General features: G+C 53.7%; 1 protein-coding gene across 1 annotated transcript in view; it reads left to right on the top strand.

The window, feature by feature from the left end:
- Positions 1-18241, top strand: part of hydin (HYDIN axonemal central pair apparatus protein) — a 1725340-nt gene that overhangs the window by 68051 nt on the left and 1639048 nt on the right. The window contains 2 exon segments of the mRNA XM_070897728.1: positions 9188-9307; positions 15789-15923. Of these exon segments, the coding sequence (XP_070753829.1) occupies positions 9188-9307; positions 15789-15923 (255 nt within the window).

The following is an 18241-nucleotide window of genomic DNA, read 5'->3' as shown; positions in this document are numbered from 1 at the left end:
GGGGGGGTGATGAACGGGAGAGAGGGAGGGGGGGTGATGAACGGGAGAGAGGGAGGGGGGGGTGATGGAGGAAGGGAGAGAGGGAGGGGGGGTGATGAACGCAAGGGAGGGGGGGAGATGGGAGGGAGGGAAGGGGGGTGATGAACGCGAGGGAGGGTAGATGAACGCGAGGGAGGGTGGGTGGAGATGAACGGGAGGTAGGGTGGGTGGAGATGAACGGGAGGGGGGGGGTTGATGGGAGGGAGGGAGAGAGGGATGGGGGGTGATGAACGGAGGGACGGAGAGAGGGATGGGGGGTGATGAACGGGGAGGGAGGGAGAGAGGGAGGGAGGTGATGGGAGGGAGGGAGAGAGGGAGGGGGGTGATGAACGGGAGGGAGGGAGAGAGGGGAGGGGGGGTGATGGGAGGGAGAGGGGGGGGTGATGAACGCGAGGGAGGGGGGGAGATGGGAGGGAGGGAAGGGGGTGATGAACGCGAGGGAGGGAGGGGGGAGATGAACGCGAGGAGGGAGTGGGGGGGGAGATGAACGGGAGGGAGAGGGGGTGATGAATGGGAGGGAGGAGGGGGGGGTGATGAACGGGAGGGAGAGGGGGGGGTGATGAACGGGAGGGAGGGAGAGAGGGATGGGGGGTGATGGGAGGGAGGGAGGGTGATGAACGCGAGGGGGGGGGTGTGATGAACGCGAGAAGGGGGAGATGAACGCGAGAAGGGGGAGATGAACGCGAGAAGGGGGAGATGAACGCGAGGGAGGGGGGGAGATGAACGCGAGGGAGGGGGGAGATGAACGCGAGGGAGGGAGGGAGGGGGGGAGATGAGAGGGAGGGAGGGAGGGGGGAGATGAACGCGAGGGAGGGAGGGGGGGAGATGAACGCGAGGGAGGGAGGGGGGAAGATGAACGCGAGGGAGGGAGGGAGGGAGGGGGGAAGATGAACGCGAGGGAGGGAGTGGGGGGGGAGATGAACGGGAGGAAGAGGGGGTGATGAATGGGAGGGAGGGAGGGGGGGGTGATGAACGGGAGGGAGAGGGGGGGGTGATGAACGGGAGGGAGAGGGGGGGTGATGAACGGGAGGGAGGGAGAGAGGGATGGGGGTGATGGGAGGGAGGGAGGGTGATGAACGCGAGAAGGGGGAGATGAACGCGAGGGAGGGGGGGGAGATGAACGCGAGGGAGGGAGGGAGGGGGGGAGATGAACGCGAGGGAGGGAGGGGGGAGATGAACGCGAGGGAGGGAGGGGGGGAGATGAACGCGAGGGAGGGAGGGAGGGGGAAGATGAACGCGAGGGAGGGAGGGAGGGGGGAAGATGAACGCGAGGGAGGGAGGGAGGGGGGAAGATGAACGCGAGGGAGGGGAGGAGGGGGGAAGATGAACGCGAGGGAGGGAGGGAGGGGGGAAGATGAACGCGAGGGAGGGAGGGAGGGGGGAAGATGAACGCGAGGGAGGGAGTGGGGGGGAGATGAACGGGAGGGAGAGGGGGTGATGAATGGGAGGGAGAGGGGGGGGTGATGGAGGGAGAGGGGGGGGGTGATGAACGGGAGGGAGGGAGGGAGGGGGGGTGATGAACGGGAGGGGGGGGTTGATGAACGGGTGGGAGGGTGATGAACGGGAAGGAGGGAGGGGCGGGGGGTGATGGGAGGGAGGGAGGCAGGGTGATGAACGGGAGGGAGGGAGGGGGTTGATGAACGGGAAGGAGGGAGGGGGGGTTGATGAACGGGAGAGAGGGAGGGAGGGAGGGAAGGGGGGCTGATGAACGGGAGGGAGGGGAGGGAGGGGGGGGTGGATGAACGGGAGGAAGGGAGGGAGGGGGGTGATGAACGGGAGGGAGGGTGATGAACGGGAGGGAGGGAGGGAGGGGGGGTGATGAACGGGAGGGAGGGAGGGAGGGGGGGGTGATGGGAGGGAGGGCGGGAGGGGGGGGTGATGGAGGGGAGGGAGGGGGGGTGATGAACGGGAGGGAGGGAGGGGGGGGGTGATGAACGGGAGGGAGGGAGGGAGGGGGGTGATGAACGGGAGGGAGGGAGGGAGGGGGGTGATGAACGGGAGGGAGGGAGGGAGGGGGGGGGTGATGAACGGGAGGGAGGGAGGGAGGGGGGGGGGGGTGATGAACGGGAGGGAGGGAGGGAGGTGGGGGGGGGTGATGAACGGGAGGGAGGGAGGGGGGGTGATGAACGGGAGGGAGGGGTGATGAACGGGAGGGAGGGAGGGGGGGGTGATGAACGGGAGGGAGGGGGGGTGATGAAAGGGAGGGAGGGGGTGGGTGATGAACGGGAGGGAGGGAGTGGGTGATGAACGGGAGGGAGGGGGGGTGATGAACGGGAGGGAGGGGGTGGTGATGAACGGGAGGGAGGGAGGGGGGGGTGATGAACGGGAGGGAGGGAGGGATGGGGGGGTGATGAACGGGAGGGAGGGAGGGATGGGGGGGTGATGAACGGGAGGGAGGGAGGGATGGGGGGGTGATGAACGGGAGGGAGGGAGGGATGGGGGGGTGATGAACGGGAGGGAGGGATGGGGGGGTGATGAACGGGAGGGAGGGATGGGGGGGGTGATGAACGGGAGGGAGGGATGGGGGGGTGATGAACGGGAGGGAGAGAGGGGGGGGTGATGAACGGGAGGGAGGGAGGGGGGGGTGATGAACGGGAGGGAGGGAGGGGGGGGTGATGAACGGGAGGGAGGGGGGGGTGATGAACGGGAGGGAGGGAGGGTGATGAACGGGAGGGAGGGAGGGTGATGAACGGGAGGGAGGGAGGCGGGGTGATGAACGCGAGGGAGGGAGAGGGGGGGGAAGATGGACGGGAGGGAGGGAGGGGGGAGGAGATGAACGGGAGGGAGGGGGGGAGATGAACGGGAGGGATGGAGGGAGGGGGGGGTGATGAACGGGAGGGGGGGTGATGAACGGGAGGGAGGGAGGGGGGGGGGTGATGAACGGGAGGGAGGGAGGGGGGGGTGATGGGAGGGAGGGGGGGGGGTGATGGGAGGGGGGGGGGTGATGAACGGGAGGGAGGGGGGGGGTGATGAACGGGAGGGAGGGGGGGGGTGATGAACGGGAGGGAGGGAGGGAGGGGGGGGGGGCGGTGATGAACGGGAGGGAGGGAGGGAGGGAGGGGGGAGTGATGAACGGGAGGGAGGGAGGGAGGGGGGGGTGATGAACGGGAGGGAGGGAGGGGGGGGGGGTGATGAACGGGAGGGAGGGAGGGAGGGGGGGGTGATGAACGGGAGGGAGGGAGGGAGGGGGGGGTGATGAACGGGAGGGAGGAAGGGAGTGGGGGTGTGCGATGAACGGGAGGGAGGAAGGGAGTAGGGTGGGCGATGAACGGGAGGGAGGAAGGGAGTGGGGGGGGTGATGGGAGGGAGGGAGTGGGGGGGGGAGATGAACGGGAGATGAACGGGCGGGTGGGGGGGGGGGCGATGAACGGGAGGGAGTGGGTGGGGGGGGTGATGAACGGGAGGGAGGGAGTGGGGGGGGAGATGAACGGGAGGGAGGGAGTGGGGGGGGGAGATGAACGGGAGGGAGGGAGTGGGGGGGGGCGATGAACGGGAGGGAGGGAGTGGGGGGGGCGATGAACGGGCGGGAGGGAGTGGGGGGGAGCGATGAACGGGAGGGAGGAAGGGAGTGGGGGGGTGCGATGAACGGGAGGGAGGAAGGGAGTGGGGGGGTGCGATGAACGGGAGGGAGGAAGGGAGTGGGGGGGTGCGATGAACGGGAGGGAGGAAGGGAGTGGGGGGGTGCGATGAACGGGAGGGAGGAAGGGAGTGGGGGGGTGCGATGAACGGGAGGGAGGAAGGGAGTGGGGTGGGCGATGAACGGGAGGGAGGAAGGGAGTGGGGGGGGGCGATGAACGGGAGGGAGGAAGGGAGTGGGGGGGGCGATGAACGGGAGGGAGGAAGGGAGTGGGGGGGGTGATGGGAGGGAGGGAGTGGGGGGGGGAGATGAACGGGAGATGAACGGGCGGGTGGGGGGGGGGAGAGGGGGGAGATGAACGGGCGGGAGGGGGGAGAGGGGGGGGGGAGATGAACGGGAGGGAGGGGCGGGGGGGAGATGAATGGGAGGGAGGGGCGGGGGGGAGATGAATGGGGGGGGGAGATGAACGGGAGGGAGGGGCAGGGGGGAGAGCAACGGGAGGGAGCGGGGGGGGAGATGAACGGGAGGGAGGGGGGTGGGGGAGATGAACGGGAGGGGGGGGGGGGAGATGAACGGGAGGGAGTGAGTGGGGGGGTAGATGAAAGGGAGGGTGGTGGGGGGAGATGAACGGGAGGGAGGAAGGGGGGAGATGAACGGGAGGGAGGAAGGGGGGAGATGAACGGGAGGGAGGAAGGGGGGAGATGAACGGGAGGGAGGAAGGGGGGAGATGAACGGGAGGGAGGGAGGTGGGGAAGAGGAGAGGGAGGGGGGGGAAGAGGAGAGGAGAGAGGAAGGGGGGTGAAGAGGAGAGGGGGGAGAGGAGGGGGGGGCGAGGAGAGGGGGTGAGAGGGGGGAAGAGGAGAGGGTGGAGGGATGGGGAAGGGCGAAGAGGAGACGGGGGACGGGGGGAGAGGAGAGGAGAGGAGGGAAGGAGAAGGGAGGGAGGTGGGGTGATGAACGGAAGGGAGGGAGAGGGGGTGTGATGAACGGGAGGGAGTGACGGGGGTCTGATGAACGGGAGGGAGGGAGAGAGGGGGGAAGAGGAGAGGGTGGAGGGATGGAGAGGGGGGAAGGTGGGAGAGGAGAGGGGAGAAGGAGAAGGGAGGGAGGTGGGGTGATGAACAGGAGGGAGGGGGGTGGGGGTGATGAACGGGAGGGAGTGAGAGGAGAGAGGAGAGAGGGGAAGGAGAAGGGAGGGAGGTGGGGTGATGAACGGGAGGGATGGAGAGAGGGGGGTAGATGAACGGGAGGGGGGGAGATGAACGGGAGAGAGGTGGGGAGATGAACGGGAGGGAGGGAGAGAGGGGGGGAGATGAACGGGAGGGAGGGAGAGAGGGGGGGAGATGAACGGGAGGGAGGGAGAGAGGGGGGGAGATGAACGGGAGGGAGGGAGAGAGGGGGGGAGATGAACGGGAGGGAGGGAGAGAGGGGGGGGAGATGAACGGGAGGGAGGGAGAGAGGGGGGGAGATGAACGGAAGGGAGGGAGAGAGGGGGGGAGATGAACGGGAGGGAGGGTGGGAGGGAGAGAGGGGGGGAGATGAACGGGAGGGAGGGTGAGAGGGAGGGGGGAGGGGGGGTGATGAACGGGAGGCAGGGATGGAGGGAGTGGGGGTGATGAACGGGAGGGAGGGAGAGAGCGGGGAGATGAACGGGAGGGAGGGAGAGAAGGGGGGAGATGAACGGGAGGGAGGGAGAGAGGGGGGGAGATGAACGGGAGAGAGGGGGGGAGATGAACGGGAGGGAGGGAGAGAGGGGGGGAGATGAACGGGAGGGAGGGAGAGAGGGGGGGAGATGAACGGGAGGGAGGGAGAGAGCGGGGGAGATGAACGGGAGGGAGGGAGAGAAGGGGGGAGATGAACGGGAGTGAGGGGGGGAGATGAACGGGAGGGAGGGAGAGAAGGGGGGAGATGAACGGGAGGGAGGGAGAGAGGGGGGGAGATAAACGGGAAGGAAGGTGAGAGGGAGGGGGGAGGGGGGCTGATGAACGGGAGGCAGGGAGGGAGGGAGGGGGGGTGATGAACGGGAGGGAGGGAGAGAGGGGGGGAGATGAACAGGAGGGAAGGAGAGAGCGGAGGAGATGAATGGGAAGGAGGGGGGGAGATGAACGGGAGGGAGGGAGAGAGCGGGGAGATGAACGGGAGGGAGGGAGAGAAGGGGGGAGATGAACGGGAGGGAGGGAGAGAGGGGGGGAGATGAACGGGAGGGAGGGAGAGAGGGGGGGAGATGAACGGGAGGGAGGGAGAGAGGGGGGGAGATGAACGGGAGGGAGGGAGAGAGGGGGGGAGATGAACGGGAGGAAGGAAGCGAGGGAGGAAGGGGGGTGATGAACGGGAGGGAGGTGATGAACGCGAGGGAGGGAGGGGAGGTGATGAATGGGAGGGAGGGAGGAAGGGGGGTGATGATCGGGAGGGAGGGAGGGGGGGAGATGAACGGTAGCGAGGGTCGGGGGGGAGATGAACGGGAGCGAGGGAGGGGAGGGGAAATGAACGGGAGCGAGGGAGGGGGGGGAGATGAACGGGAGCGAGGGAGGGGGGGGAGATGAACGGGAGCGAGGGAGGGGGGGAAATGAACGGGAGCGAGGGGGGGGGGAGATGAACGGGAGCGAGGGAGGGTGGGGGAGATGAACGGGAGGGAGGGAGGTGGGGGGGAGATGAATGGGAGGGAGGGAGGTGGGGGGGGAGATGAAAGGGAGGGAGGGAGGTGGGGGGGGGGAGATGAACGGGAGGGAGGGAGGTTGGGGGGGGAGATGAACGGGAGGGAGGGAGGTGGGGGGGGGAGATGAACGGGAGGGAGGGAGGTGGGGGGGGGAGATGAACGGGAGGGAGGGAGGTGGGGGGGGGAGATGAACGGGAGGGAGGGAGGTGGAGGGGGAGATGAACGGGAGGGAGGGAGGTGGGGGGGGAGATGAACGGGAGGGAGGGAGGTAGGGGGGAGATGAACCGGAGGGAGGGAGGAGGGGGGAGATGAACGGGAGGGAGGGAGGAGGGGGGAGATGAACGGGACGGGGGAGGGAGATGAACGTGAGGGAGGGAGGCGGGGGAGATGAATGGGAGGGGGGGGGAGATGAACGTGAGGGAGGGAGGCGGGGGAGATGATCGTGAGGGAGGGAGGCGGGGGAGATGAACGGGAGGGAGGGAGGCGGGGGAGATGAATGGGAGGGGGGGGAGATGAACGTGAGGGAGGGAGGCGGGGGAGATGATCGTGAGGGAGGGAGGCGGGGGAGATGAACGGGAGGGAGGGAGGCGGGAGAGATGAACGGGAGGGGGAGGGGGGGCGGGGCTGGAGTGATGAATGGGAGGGGGTGCCGGGGGGCGGGGGGAGATGAACGGAGTCGGCCGGGGGGAGCTGAACGGGAGGGAAGCCCGTGTCCTGATCTTTAATGCCTGGGGAGCCCATTCGGCCAGAGCTCGGGACGGCGTGCTTTTGGCCCCTCCCTCGGGGGCGAGGAGCTACTGCATTTGCGTGCACACTCTTGCGCGCATATGCGGAGGTCCCGGCACTGTTTTCAGCGCCAGGACCTGGCTCCGCCCCCGACCCTTTGTGCTGCACACGCCGAGGCCGAAGACGTCCTGAGGAGCTCGCAGAATCACAAGGTAAGTTTTTGGCGCCCTTTTTATTCCAGAAAGTAAGATGTGCCGTTTTTACAGAGGACAGAAACTTGGGCCCATTGCCTCTTTCACTGCCATGAGCGAGGTCAGCTAAATTAATGTAGACTCGTGATCAAACTTGGATCACCCTTCACTGTTGAAGCATCCCGGATGTTCTGTCTGGGAACCTCACCTATGTGTATGACTTGCCATTAGAGGGGCACACCTGTGAGAGACCTATGGGTCACCTGTGTACCCTGGAGCAAGCAGGTATGAAAGGCAGTCCACCATGCTGATACCTCACTTTGGAGTTATATTAAAGAGACCAAGATCACAATGGTTTGAGCTTACAACAGTCTCGTGGAGTTATTCTGAACTTCACACCGGTAACCTAAATGTTTGTATTATTGTCTCTAGCCAGAACAAGCATGAACTAGATGGTATTTTAAAATTCTCATCCTTATTTTCAAATACCTCCACTGCCTCGCCCTCCCTATCTCTGTGATCTCCTCCAGCCTCACAACCCTCAGATATCTGTGCTTCTCCAATTCTGGTCTCTTAAGCATCCCTGATTTTAATTGCTCCACCATTGGCGGCTGTGCCTTCAGCTGCCAAGGCCCTAAGCTCTGGAATCCCTCGTTAAATCTATCCACCGCTCTACTTCTCTTTCCTCCTTTAAGATGCTCCTTAAAACCTACCTCTATAATCAATCTTTGAGGCATCTGCCCTAATATCTCCTTATGGGCCTCAGTGTCAAATTTTGTTACAGGGGCTATATAATTACAAGTGGGTGGTGGTGGTGGCGTCATGAACCATTTGGGCCAAATGGCCTTTTTCTGTGCAATTCATCTTAAGGAATTATGGAAAATTTAAATGAGAGTCATCCCCTTTTCTAATGAAGTGAACTGCCAGTAGACCTTGGCGGTTGAGGGGGAAAGTGTTGCGGGAAATCTGATATCAATTTCTTAATCACTAGTGAATACCATCTAAGGCACACTTGTAATTGGTAGAGCTACCAAACAAATTGCACTCCACTTTTCAACTGCTACTAGCTTCCGAATTAACTTTTCTTGCTAAACATTTAGGTCTGACCTAGCTCTCCTTTGGCCTGGTAGTTATATGTACTGTGTGCTGTGGCATCAAGCCATGCAACTTGAAAAGTCCAAGGTTCAGTCCCTGGACTGTTTGGAGTTAAATAATCTTCGTTGGGTCCAGCAGTGTTCCTCAGCATCTCTCGGCAAGGGAGTGGACAAATTAACCAGGGTTCCAACCTCTGCTGGAAAGTGTACTTGTGTGGACATACCATGACAGAATTGGCTCAGCTGTGATGCACTCTCGAATGACGGGACTGACTGCCTAGGTCCATTGAAGAACAGTGGTCACTTGAGTAAGGTACCAGAGGGCTGTTTGGTTTTGTAAAACTGTAACCCAACCAAGGACAGTGTATTGAGGAGTGTGGGGTGGGGAGGTGGAATTGGGGGAAAAGATTAGGACTTTAGTTGAAATACCATAAAGCTTTCTTGGCCTTTATGTGCTTTGTCTAACTTTTATCTTTTCTGCAAATGAAAACTAATGTATTTTACTTTTCAGCTAAAAATAATGCTTTTTCATCTTAATATACAGGTTGTTATTTAGAAACAAAAGTATATGAACTGCAAGAACATATGAGCCTGTACCATACCGTTCAGGTGTCACTTCTGTCTCTTTCAGCTGGAACAAATTCCATCTCTCTGAACACTTTGCATTTTACTTGCAACTGATTGTAAAGCCTTGCAGGAACCTGAAGCCTCACATCAAAAGTGTGTGATTTGTGAATATTTACAGTGTTTAATGAGTGTGTATGTCGGTTTGAATTAATCCCTTTGTATTGAAAACCGAATGAAAGATGGGCAAAGTCTCTTGTGATCCCACTTTGAGTGAAAGACCTTTACAAAGTCTAATTTAGTCGGTACAGTTTAATGTTTGTTTTGTTTTTTTCTTCAGTACTCCATCTTGGACACTGACCAGCCAATGTTTCAGCCATTCCCCTCAGAAATTATCTTTCAGAACTACAAACCTTGTGAAACCTACGAGGTGCCACTGGTTCTGCGAAACCACGACAGGGTAAGTAAACTCCGCCATTGGGGAAGTTTTATTTATTGATTACATGAAAGCACGTAACTAGAAAAGATCTCGTGATCTGGCCGATCATGAACATTAACACTATGTATTTTATCTCTTGAGGGAAAGCTGTGCATAAGTACTTTCTCATCCCTAAAATAAATGAAGCAAAACCACAAAATGCTCCTCATATCTCACATATTCTACATTCAACCGTGAGCTGCTACCCTCAACTGACAAAAATCCACTCGACTCTACCAGCATATTCCATGGAGGATTTGTTCATTTCTGTTTATACCCATGTTTATATTTATATCCTCCATTCCCATTCTCAATCAGATATTTATCCAAAAGCAAAATACTGCGGATTCTGGAATCTGAAATAAAAACAAAAACTGCTGGAAATACTCAGCAGGTCAGGCAGCATCTGTGGAGAGAAAAACACAGTTAAAACGTTTCAGGTCGATGACTCTTCGTCAGAACTGTTAGATCTGACTCTGTTTTTAACATCTTGCCCAATCCTTCACCATGACACAAATGTATGCTCGGTGGCATAAAAACAGGCTGGAGGTGATAATGAGGATAGATGTCCCTGAAAATTGGCCCTATTGTTTGTTGGATGTGCTTAGCAGTATAATTCAAGCAAATTTGGGATCAATCCTATTGAGAGTAATTCTGTCCCTTAAAGCTTTTCCTCTTCCATTCCTTTGATAAATAAGGTCAGTAATCCTACATGTTTTTCAATGTGCTTTTTGTCCTAAACATTTTTTAGAAATATTAATATTCAAGTTGATGTTTGAATATGTAGGGGGTTTTTGCTCTGCCCAATTACGGGGATCTTTGGTGGCTGTTGGTGTATTGGGCCTCTCTGTCCCTTCTTGGGGACGGCCCAGCAGCTTATGGCTCACTGACCACTAAACTGGCGGTTTCAAAGCGCCCTAGCACCCCTATCTGGTTCTAAACTTAGAATTTTGGTGGATTATGAGCTTCCACAAGGAAAAACAAAACACTCAGAGACAAGTGGTCCTTGGAACAAAGAAAAAACTGGGTAAGTCCAATTTATTAACCACGGTAAGTTTCCAACAAGGTCAAACTTCATCAAAACACATATCTGACACACACTTATAAACTATGAAAATCTATGGGAAGAAACGGACACAACGAAAACCTTACACAATTTTATCTTTACAAGACATTTCCAACACCATCCCCACCCCCCTTTTTACCTGACTGACCTAGGCTGATAGTTGGGAAAATAAATCCCAGGATAATACTTACGATCCCTTTTGACAGTTTTTTTTTAGCCTTAGGATGGTTGGTTTACGGGGTAGCTGGAGTGAATGTTGCCCCTCTCAGTTACTTCGGTCTCCGTTCTTCAGCTGGTTGTCCTTGGAGCGTTGTTCGGTGTGCGCGGCTCGGCTTCTTGAGACGATGTTGGGCCTCTCGGTAGTTGGGTTGTATATTCTGCACACAAGTCGAGTCCAGGGCCCGTTCGATGGTATGTCTCCCAGCCGGTAACAGTCCGTCTCCGTCTCTCTCGGTTTCTATCTGTCTGTGACTGTTACTGCTCCTCGACTCCTTCTCCGACTGCTCCAGTTGCTTCTTCTCTCTCGGTGGTTCTGTAGGTCCTATATTTGTATCCAATTTAGTTCTGGCATTTTCACGCCCAAGCTCAGTTGGTGGTCCATTGTGTAAGTTTGGGCGGGGAGATAGCTTTGAATATTTAATCAGAAGATGTCACAGGTACAGGTAGGTGTGAGGACAGGGGTATTGTTTCAGTGCACATTGGTGCCTGAAAGTCTGCTGGTCCATTGTAACAGTCCTGGGAGTCAATCGGTTTGGGAACCCCCTTTGATGGGCCATCACCGCAGTGATCTCGGGACGATTGTCCACTGTCCATATTAATTAGGTAGATGATGGTCCACATTAATAATTTGATTAGAGGTGTGTCATATTTTCAAACTGGGCCGGGTAGTCCTCATTGGTTGAGGATTTTCCTGCTTCAGGCCCTACTCGACCCCTGATTGGCCTGCCAGAATGCACTTTTCCCCCATTGGTCAGTGCCTCTGTCTTGCTTGTGAGCCAGACTCCACAATGTCTGTATCCGCCCTCACATTTCCCAGCCTGCCTGGTCTGAGGATTTTACTTGGCCAAAAATGTTAATTTAAAATGTATAGGACGATCCCATTCTTAGTTTTCTTGTCCTTAGGGTGTTCCAATAAAATGCGGCCGTGAATTTTCGAACCTTACAAATATTAACCTTTCCACCTCGGTGAAATACTATTGGGGAAAACATGGACTTCCAAGGTTTAGGGATGATTAAAAGGAGGAAAGAAAGAACTTGAATTTATAAAGCGCCTTCATGATCTCTGGAGTCCCTAAGCACTATACAGCCAATTAAGTACCTTTTGAAGCGTAGTCACTGTTGTAGTGTAGGGAAATGCGGCGAGCGGCGGCCATGGGCACCGTGGAGGCCCAGACCTACGAGAGACCATCAGCGGCAGGTCAGGGCCATAAAAGGAGTGGTGAGCGGCGGCCATGGGCAGCATGGCGGCGTACCATGGCAAGGTACAGCGTGAGCTGGTGCAGGAGGGCGATGGCAGCGAAGAGTGATGTCATCAAGGTCCAAGTTGGTGATCGCAGTGCGGCAGGTACAGCAGGAGCGGCAACGTCGGGGCGAAGGAGCGGCGAGAGATTGTAGAGGCACGTGATCGGGCCCAGGCGTGAGTTCGGGGCCAGAAGAGGCAAGGGCCCAGGGGCAGCACGGGCCAGCCCACACTGCGATATGTGTGCGCACTAGGTCCGTGCAGCAGAGCAAGTCTCCAGTCATCCTGGTTAATCCTTGGCACTGGATAAAGGCCTAGCTCTGTCAGGCCCGTGTGGTGGCTGGTGTGCAATGGTCACCACACGTTAAAAAAATCCACGCACAGGCATCTTCCACCCTCCAGGATGTAATTTTGGATCTGAAATATTAGGTCCTTCATTGAAACATCTGTGAACTCATCCTTTTTTGACGTGGAAACGAGTCATCCTCGTTTCGAGGAACTGCCTATGATGATGATGTAGGGAAATGCGGCAGCTAGTTTTCACAGAGCAAGGTCCCACAAACAGCAACCAGATAATGACTGGATAATCTGTGTTTAGTGATGTTGGTTGAAGAATAAATGTTGGTCAGGACGCTGGGCGAACTCCCTTGCTCTTTGAATCGTGGGATCTTTTATGTCCACGTGAGAGAGCAGTTGGAACCCCTGTTTAATGTCTGATCCAACAGTGCAGCTCTCCCTCAGTACTGCATTCAAGTGTCATCCTAGATTATGTGCTCAAGTTGCTGGAGTGTGGTTTGAACCCATGGGCTCAATTTTCCCCAGTGATTTGCGGCGATCTTTTTTGGACGCGCGCCGCTTTTTTTGGCCTAAATTTTAAAAATCCAAGTTTCCACAAAGATTGTGCGCCAGATTGGTCGGGGATTGGAGTGGAAGTGGAAGTTGATTCTGTCAATGGGTGCATGATCTGGGCGTGATCCCTTATTGCAACAGCTAACTCCGACATTCTCTCCCTCATGTGCCCTGACGGTGTCTCAGCTACCTTTGACATGTCTTCCCTCATGTTGAGCAACAGTGTGTCACCTACCTGCAACATTCCCTCCCTCATGTGCACCGACATTGTATCCGCTGCCTGAGACATTCCCTCCCTCATCTTCCCGAACAGTGTTCCCATTTCTCGTGAGAGTGTTCTTACTTCTCCCAACAGTCTCGATACCTCATCACCCACCCCACTGATGGTGTCCAGGAGTGATCATGTAAGGTCAGTGCTCTCTGCACTCATTGCCATCATCTGAACCACATCTGTTAGATCCTGCACCTCAGGAGAGCGCTGTCGAGCCCTTTCCCTCCTCACGCTGGGTGAGGCTCACTGCATCCCAATGGGACCTGCAGCCTCAGACGGTGGGGCCCTGGGTGTGTCTCGCTGCACCCCAAAAAATCGGAGCAAATACTGGGGAAAATTGAACCCAATTAAATCTACTGAGTTCCCTTTGTCAACTAATTCGGTTATAACTACAAGGAAACTGTTAGGTTTGTTAAGCAAGATCCGCTACCCATAAATCCATGTTAATGATATTATTCTGTGTATCTCCTGATGATTCACTATTCTCTCGTTTTTTCATGATACTAACATTAACATTAATAACACCGGTCTATAGATCATTGGTTATCTTTCCTTTCCTTTTTTATAAATTGGCATCACATTTTCCTCTCCTAATCCCTTGACATAACCAACTGGAAGACTGACCTTTGATGCTGATGACTCTAAAATCGTGGCTCAGTATCTTATTGCACAACACAACTGGACACATCAAGTGACTAGATCAGTTACAGGGTTAATGTTTAGTGTTCTCAAACAGTGACTTCAGTGCCTGGGTTGTTCAAGGCTAGAAGGGCCGAATGGCCTACTCCTGCACCTATTTTCTATGTTTCTAAGGCGTGATGTGCAATACAAGGCATCCAAAGTGTGCAAACATTTTGTGGTGTGCTGAATGACCTTGCACTTCAGAGTGATGTCTACCCAGACATAGATAAGGAAGTTCCCTGCGCTATTGATGTGGGTGAGGAAGGACTCTCAACAGACTGCTGGTAGAAGATGAGTTAGTACTTGTACTGGTGTGTGACGTTTCCAAAACCCTCATTTGCAACTGGTTCAGTTAAATGAATCATCCATGCATATTGGATTGCAGTCATTCACAATCCGACCAATTTCATTACACCCAAAATCACTTGTCGTCAATCAATATTGAACGCTATCAACAACCTATTTATAGCCACCTGAAAAGGTCACTTGTTTCCTTGAATTCCACCTACAAGCATTTCTATTAATTTCATGGAATAATAACCACACTGCCGATTCATTTAATGTATATCTTTGAAAGGCTATATGTATATTATGTGGTATAAAATAATTTAATTCTTTAAAATAATGGTGCAAATTTTGTGCCTCCTATATCTAATTTATTGTTTTACTCCATGGGACCTGCTTGTGCATCTTGTGGTTTGAATGCAACCAAACTCTGGTCAATTCTACAATGGGTAGGTGATTCGCTCCACCAAATTACCGCCCAGGCAGCAAAGTTCAAAATGGTCCCCAATGTTTCCTTGTAATTATCTCCCAATTTCATTAACGGTATCTGCTGATGACTTGTAGATTCATGTCTATTTAGTTGCAGTGCTGGCTGTTTTGCAGACTTTTTGTTGTGTGCTGATGATGGATGGTTTGGTTGTTCATTGCAGGTTAGCTTCTGAAAAGTTTCACTGGAACTTGAGGGCTGCGATTGTTCGGTTCTGTTCTTTTATATTGAGATTTCCAATAGATTTTGTTTGAAGGAAGGAATCTGGAAAGACGAAGTGAGATCTATTTTCTTTAGCAATTTTTCTTTTTAGATCCGTGGTGTTTTTTTAGGTCCGGTCTTGCACTCGATATCAGAGCTCTGATTGGTTTGTCGTATGACTAGTTTGGTAAGTAGTCTTTTTTTGTAGTTTGTGGTGTTGGGATTGAAGGTGGTGGGTTTATCAGAAGCCTTTGCTGAGGCTTGCGATTGCAACCGGAATGTCATAAAGGATGCTACAATTACCCTCAGTTCCCTTGGATTGTGAAATGAAGAAGCAGCCAGGGTTCTTGCTTCTGGTTGCCACCTAGTGACCCCTAGTGGAAAGAACATATGGGTAGATGCCAGGTGGAGGTAAGCGTGTTCAGATATGATGCCTCCCGTAGTTGAATAAGTCTCCCAAAGCTTTGTCGGGTTTCTGTTTTCCATTTTAATGGGAAATTTAAATGCACCGAATTGATGGCAGCAGTGTGAATCAGGTCACATGGTACAGCACAAGGTTGAAAATAATCTCAGGAAATGATGCTCTTCTCGAGATGTAACCGTTCATTGGAAATGGTTTGTTAGCTGTAATACTGAACCCATAAGCCACAGGAGCTTCATTCTCACAGTCCGGCTCTGATTGGTGTACCCTTGCAGCCAACTCCCAAAACGCTTGTATTACTTCCTACAGTCAGCAGAATCAAGGAACATTTTTAAAGTAATGCACCAGTTTTTTCTCCATTCACTGGCCAGGCTGATGGAGCATACCGCCATATAGACAAGGGCGCTGACTGATGACATGCTCACTTCTCGTACGTATCACTGTACTGTACTGTATTTTGATTTTTCATGATCATGATGCATCAGAAACGAAATTTGTACTAGGTCAGTACAGAAATGTGACAAATTTTGAAATTTTCAAAAGTCAGGCTAATTATGGACAAAATCATGCTGGCCAGATTTAAAAATAAAAATCATAGCATTTGTCAAACAATATCATGCCATGGTGAAATAGTAGCTCCGTGCATAAGTCACATTATAGCTAAATGTAAACAACTTTTTAACCATTTTGTTTACTTCATAAAATCCTCTGTTTTGTGATAATTTCATGAAGTCTGTTTTCAGGTTCCACGAATGGTTAAAGTTGTCCAAGAGGATTCTCCGTACTTCAGAATCGTCTGTCCTAATGATGTGGGTTATAAAGTGGCACCTGGCATGGTCACCACATTCAAGCTCGTTTTCATACCCGAGGAAAACAAGGTGTGTGAACTGGGAATGAGATTTATGGAAAATGTAATTCAATTGTTATGATGGAATCAGAAGCAGAGGGGCTAAATTGGGCAGTATAACGACCATTTTGTAGACACTACACGGCCACCTAACACTCAAATGGGTCGAGATGCGTGCGCACACTTCCGACGGGAAGTGCGCAGGATGCCATCTTGGTAAAGGCGTTTCAGCGAGCACATGTAACAAGCGCAGGTAGCATGTAGAGGAGGCAGATCATGAGGTGAATCAGTGTGCAATGCTGATTTGATGCCAGCACTGCCATTTTCCAACTGCACACTCCAGCCAAAGCTCCGTCTTAACCTTGCACGGCTGAACACGATGTTAAATGGAATAAAGGACACCCCACCACTGCTATTTAAAGGGATCATGAACTACTTTCAGGTTAGTTGCTGGATTATTTCTTCTGACTGCTGGTGCAATTGTATATGTTTTTGGAGTCTTCCTATACTTGGCTAAAGCTTGAATAGTCTGCAGGGAGTGGTCTAGCTGGTGCTGCAAGTGCTTTTGTGTTCATTTAAAAGTTTGTGCTGAAACAAGTTGCTTCCAGACATGGATGGTCTGGTAGACCTTCCTCTGGAAATTGAGCATGACTGCGAGAATGAAGAGAGGCCACGCAAAGCAGGACAAGTTGCTAGAAGAGGGAGGGGGAGAAGGCCTCTCAGCAGAAGGCTGTATCTGCAGAGGATCTTTATGGAACAATTCTCTTGCATCAACTTCAGCGAAGACCAATTTTTAAGACATCTTCACTTCACAAAAGCGGTTGTGACTGACATCAGCCAACTGGTGCAGCCACAACTGCAACTTCAAAGCAGGGCAAGGACAGCATTGCCTGTGGCTATCAAGGTGACCCTGTCTCTTACCTTTTGTGTGTCTATGACTCCTTCCAGGTTGCTGTTGGAGATATAAGCAACATCTCGCAGTTTGCAGTGCACTGATGCAGAAGGGACGTCATTGAGGCTCTCTGTACGCAGTGAAACAGTTTAAACTCATTCCCTCTTGCCAGTGACAAGCAGGCAGAGCGAGCACAAAGATTTGCACGGATTGCAAGCTTACCCCATGGTGCAGGGTGCATTGACTGCATGCACATTGCCTTGCGTACGCATCATGTGAACGCGACCATTTTCATGAGCTGAACTGGATTCCACTCCCTCAATGTGGAGCTGGTGTGTGACAACATCATGCAGGTGAATGTCCATTATCCTGCCAGCAGTTATGCTTGCTTCATTCTTCAGCAGTCCTCTGCACCCACCTGTATTTGACCCACCAGAACAAGTCAAAGGCTGGTTACTGGGTGACTAGGGTTATCCATTCGTGACATGGCTGTTGTCTCCGGTCCAGAAACCACACATACGTGTGCAGCAGGCCTGCAATGAGAGCTATCCTGCCACAAAGAACTTCATAGAGCACACCATTGGCATCCTCAAGCAATGCTTCCTCTGCTTGGAAGAACCCTGCAGTACTCAGCTGAGTGGATATCAAGATTTGTGGTAGTATGCTGCACAACCTGGCCATTATGAAAACAGCCCTTGGCACCATTTATCAGGCGAGAAGCTGAGGAGCACGAGGAAGAGGAGATGGAGGAAATCGATGAGGAAGAAGTGGAAGAGGAAGAGAGGCTACAACATAGATAGCCCCTTTCTGCTCAGGCTCTGTGATCTAATAATTCAGCAGCGATATCAGTCACCTCAACCACACCTCTCCATTCACCAACAGTCCCACATTCCTTACCTTTCCTATCACTGACCATCACACCACCCTCTTTCCGACAACAGGAAAGAAACATCAGAAAATGCACATTCCTATCCAATTTTATAAAATTCAATCATTTCATAATGTATACAAAAATAAACTAATCATCTTTGTGCATTCCCTGACTGCCTGTCTTTGTGTGCCTTTGCCTGTCCTAGTACTTGTACGAGGTAGTTCCACAGTGGCTGGAGAATGGGTGGTGGAAGGCTGCTGGCCTCAGCAATGCCCCTTCCCATGATGACCAGCACTGTATCTATCGACCTGAAACATTACCTCTGTTTCTTTCTTCACAGATGTTGAGTATTTCCAGCATTTTCTGATTTTCTAATGATAGGTTCAAGATTGTAGCCCCATTATAAGTTTTGCTAAACCAGCTCTATGTTGCCATGTATCCCATCACTGGGTTCCTACAAGTTACTAAAAGACTTAACTGTGGATTAAAAGCATAGGCACTTTGTTCCACACATTGTTTCACAGTTTAGTTACAGCCAAATTTGAAAAGCTTCAATTTTAACCATGATGGGTTTGACACATTTTCT

Source organism: Pristiophorus japonicus, chromosome 13, assembly GCF_044704955.1.
Source record: "Pristiophorus japonicus isolate sPriJap1 chromosome 13, sPriJap1.hap1, whole genome shotgun sequence".
In the NCBI taxonomy this organism is placed as follows: domain Eukaryota; kingdom Metazoa; phylum Chordata; class Chondrichthyes; family Pristiophoridae; genus Pristiophorus; species Pristiophorus japonicus.
This window is presented reverse-complemented; position numbering and strand designations above follow the sequence as displayed.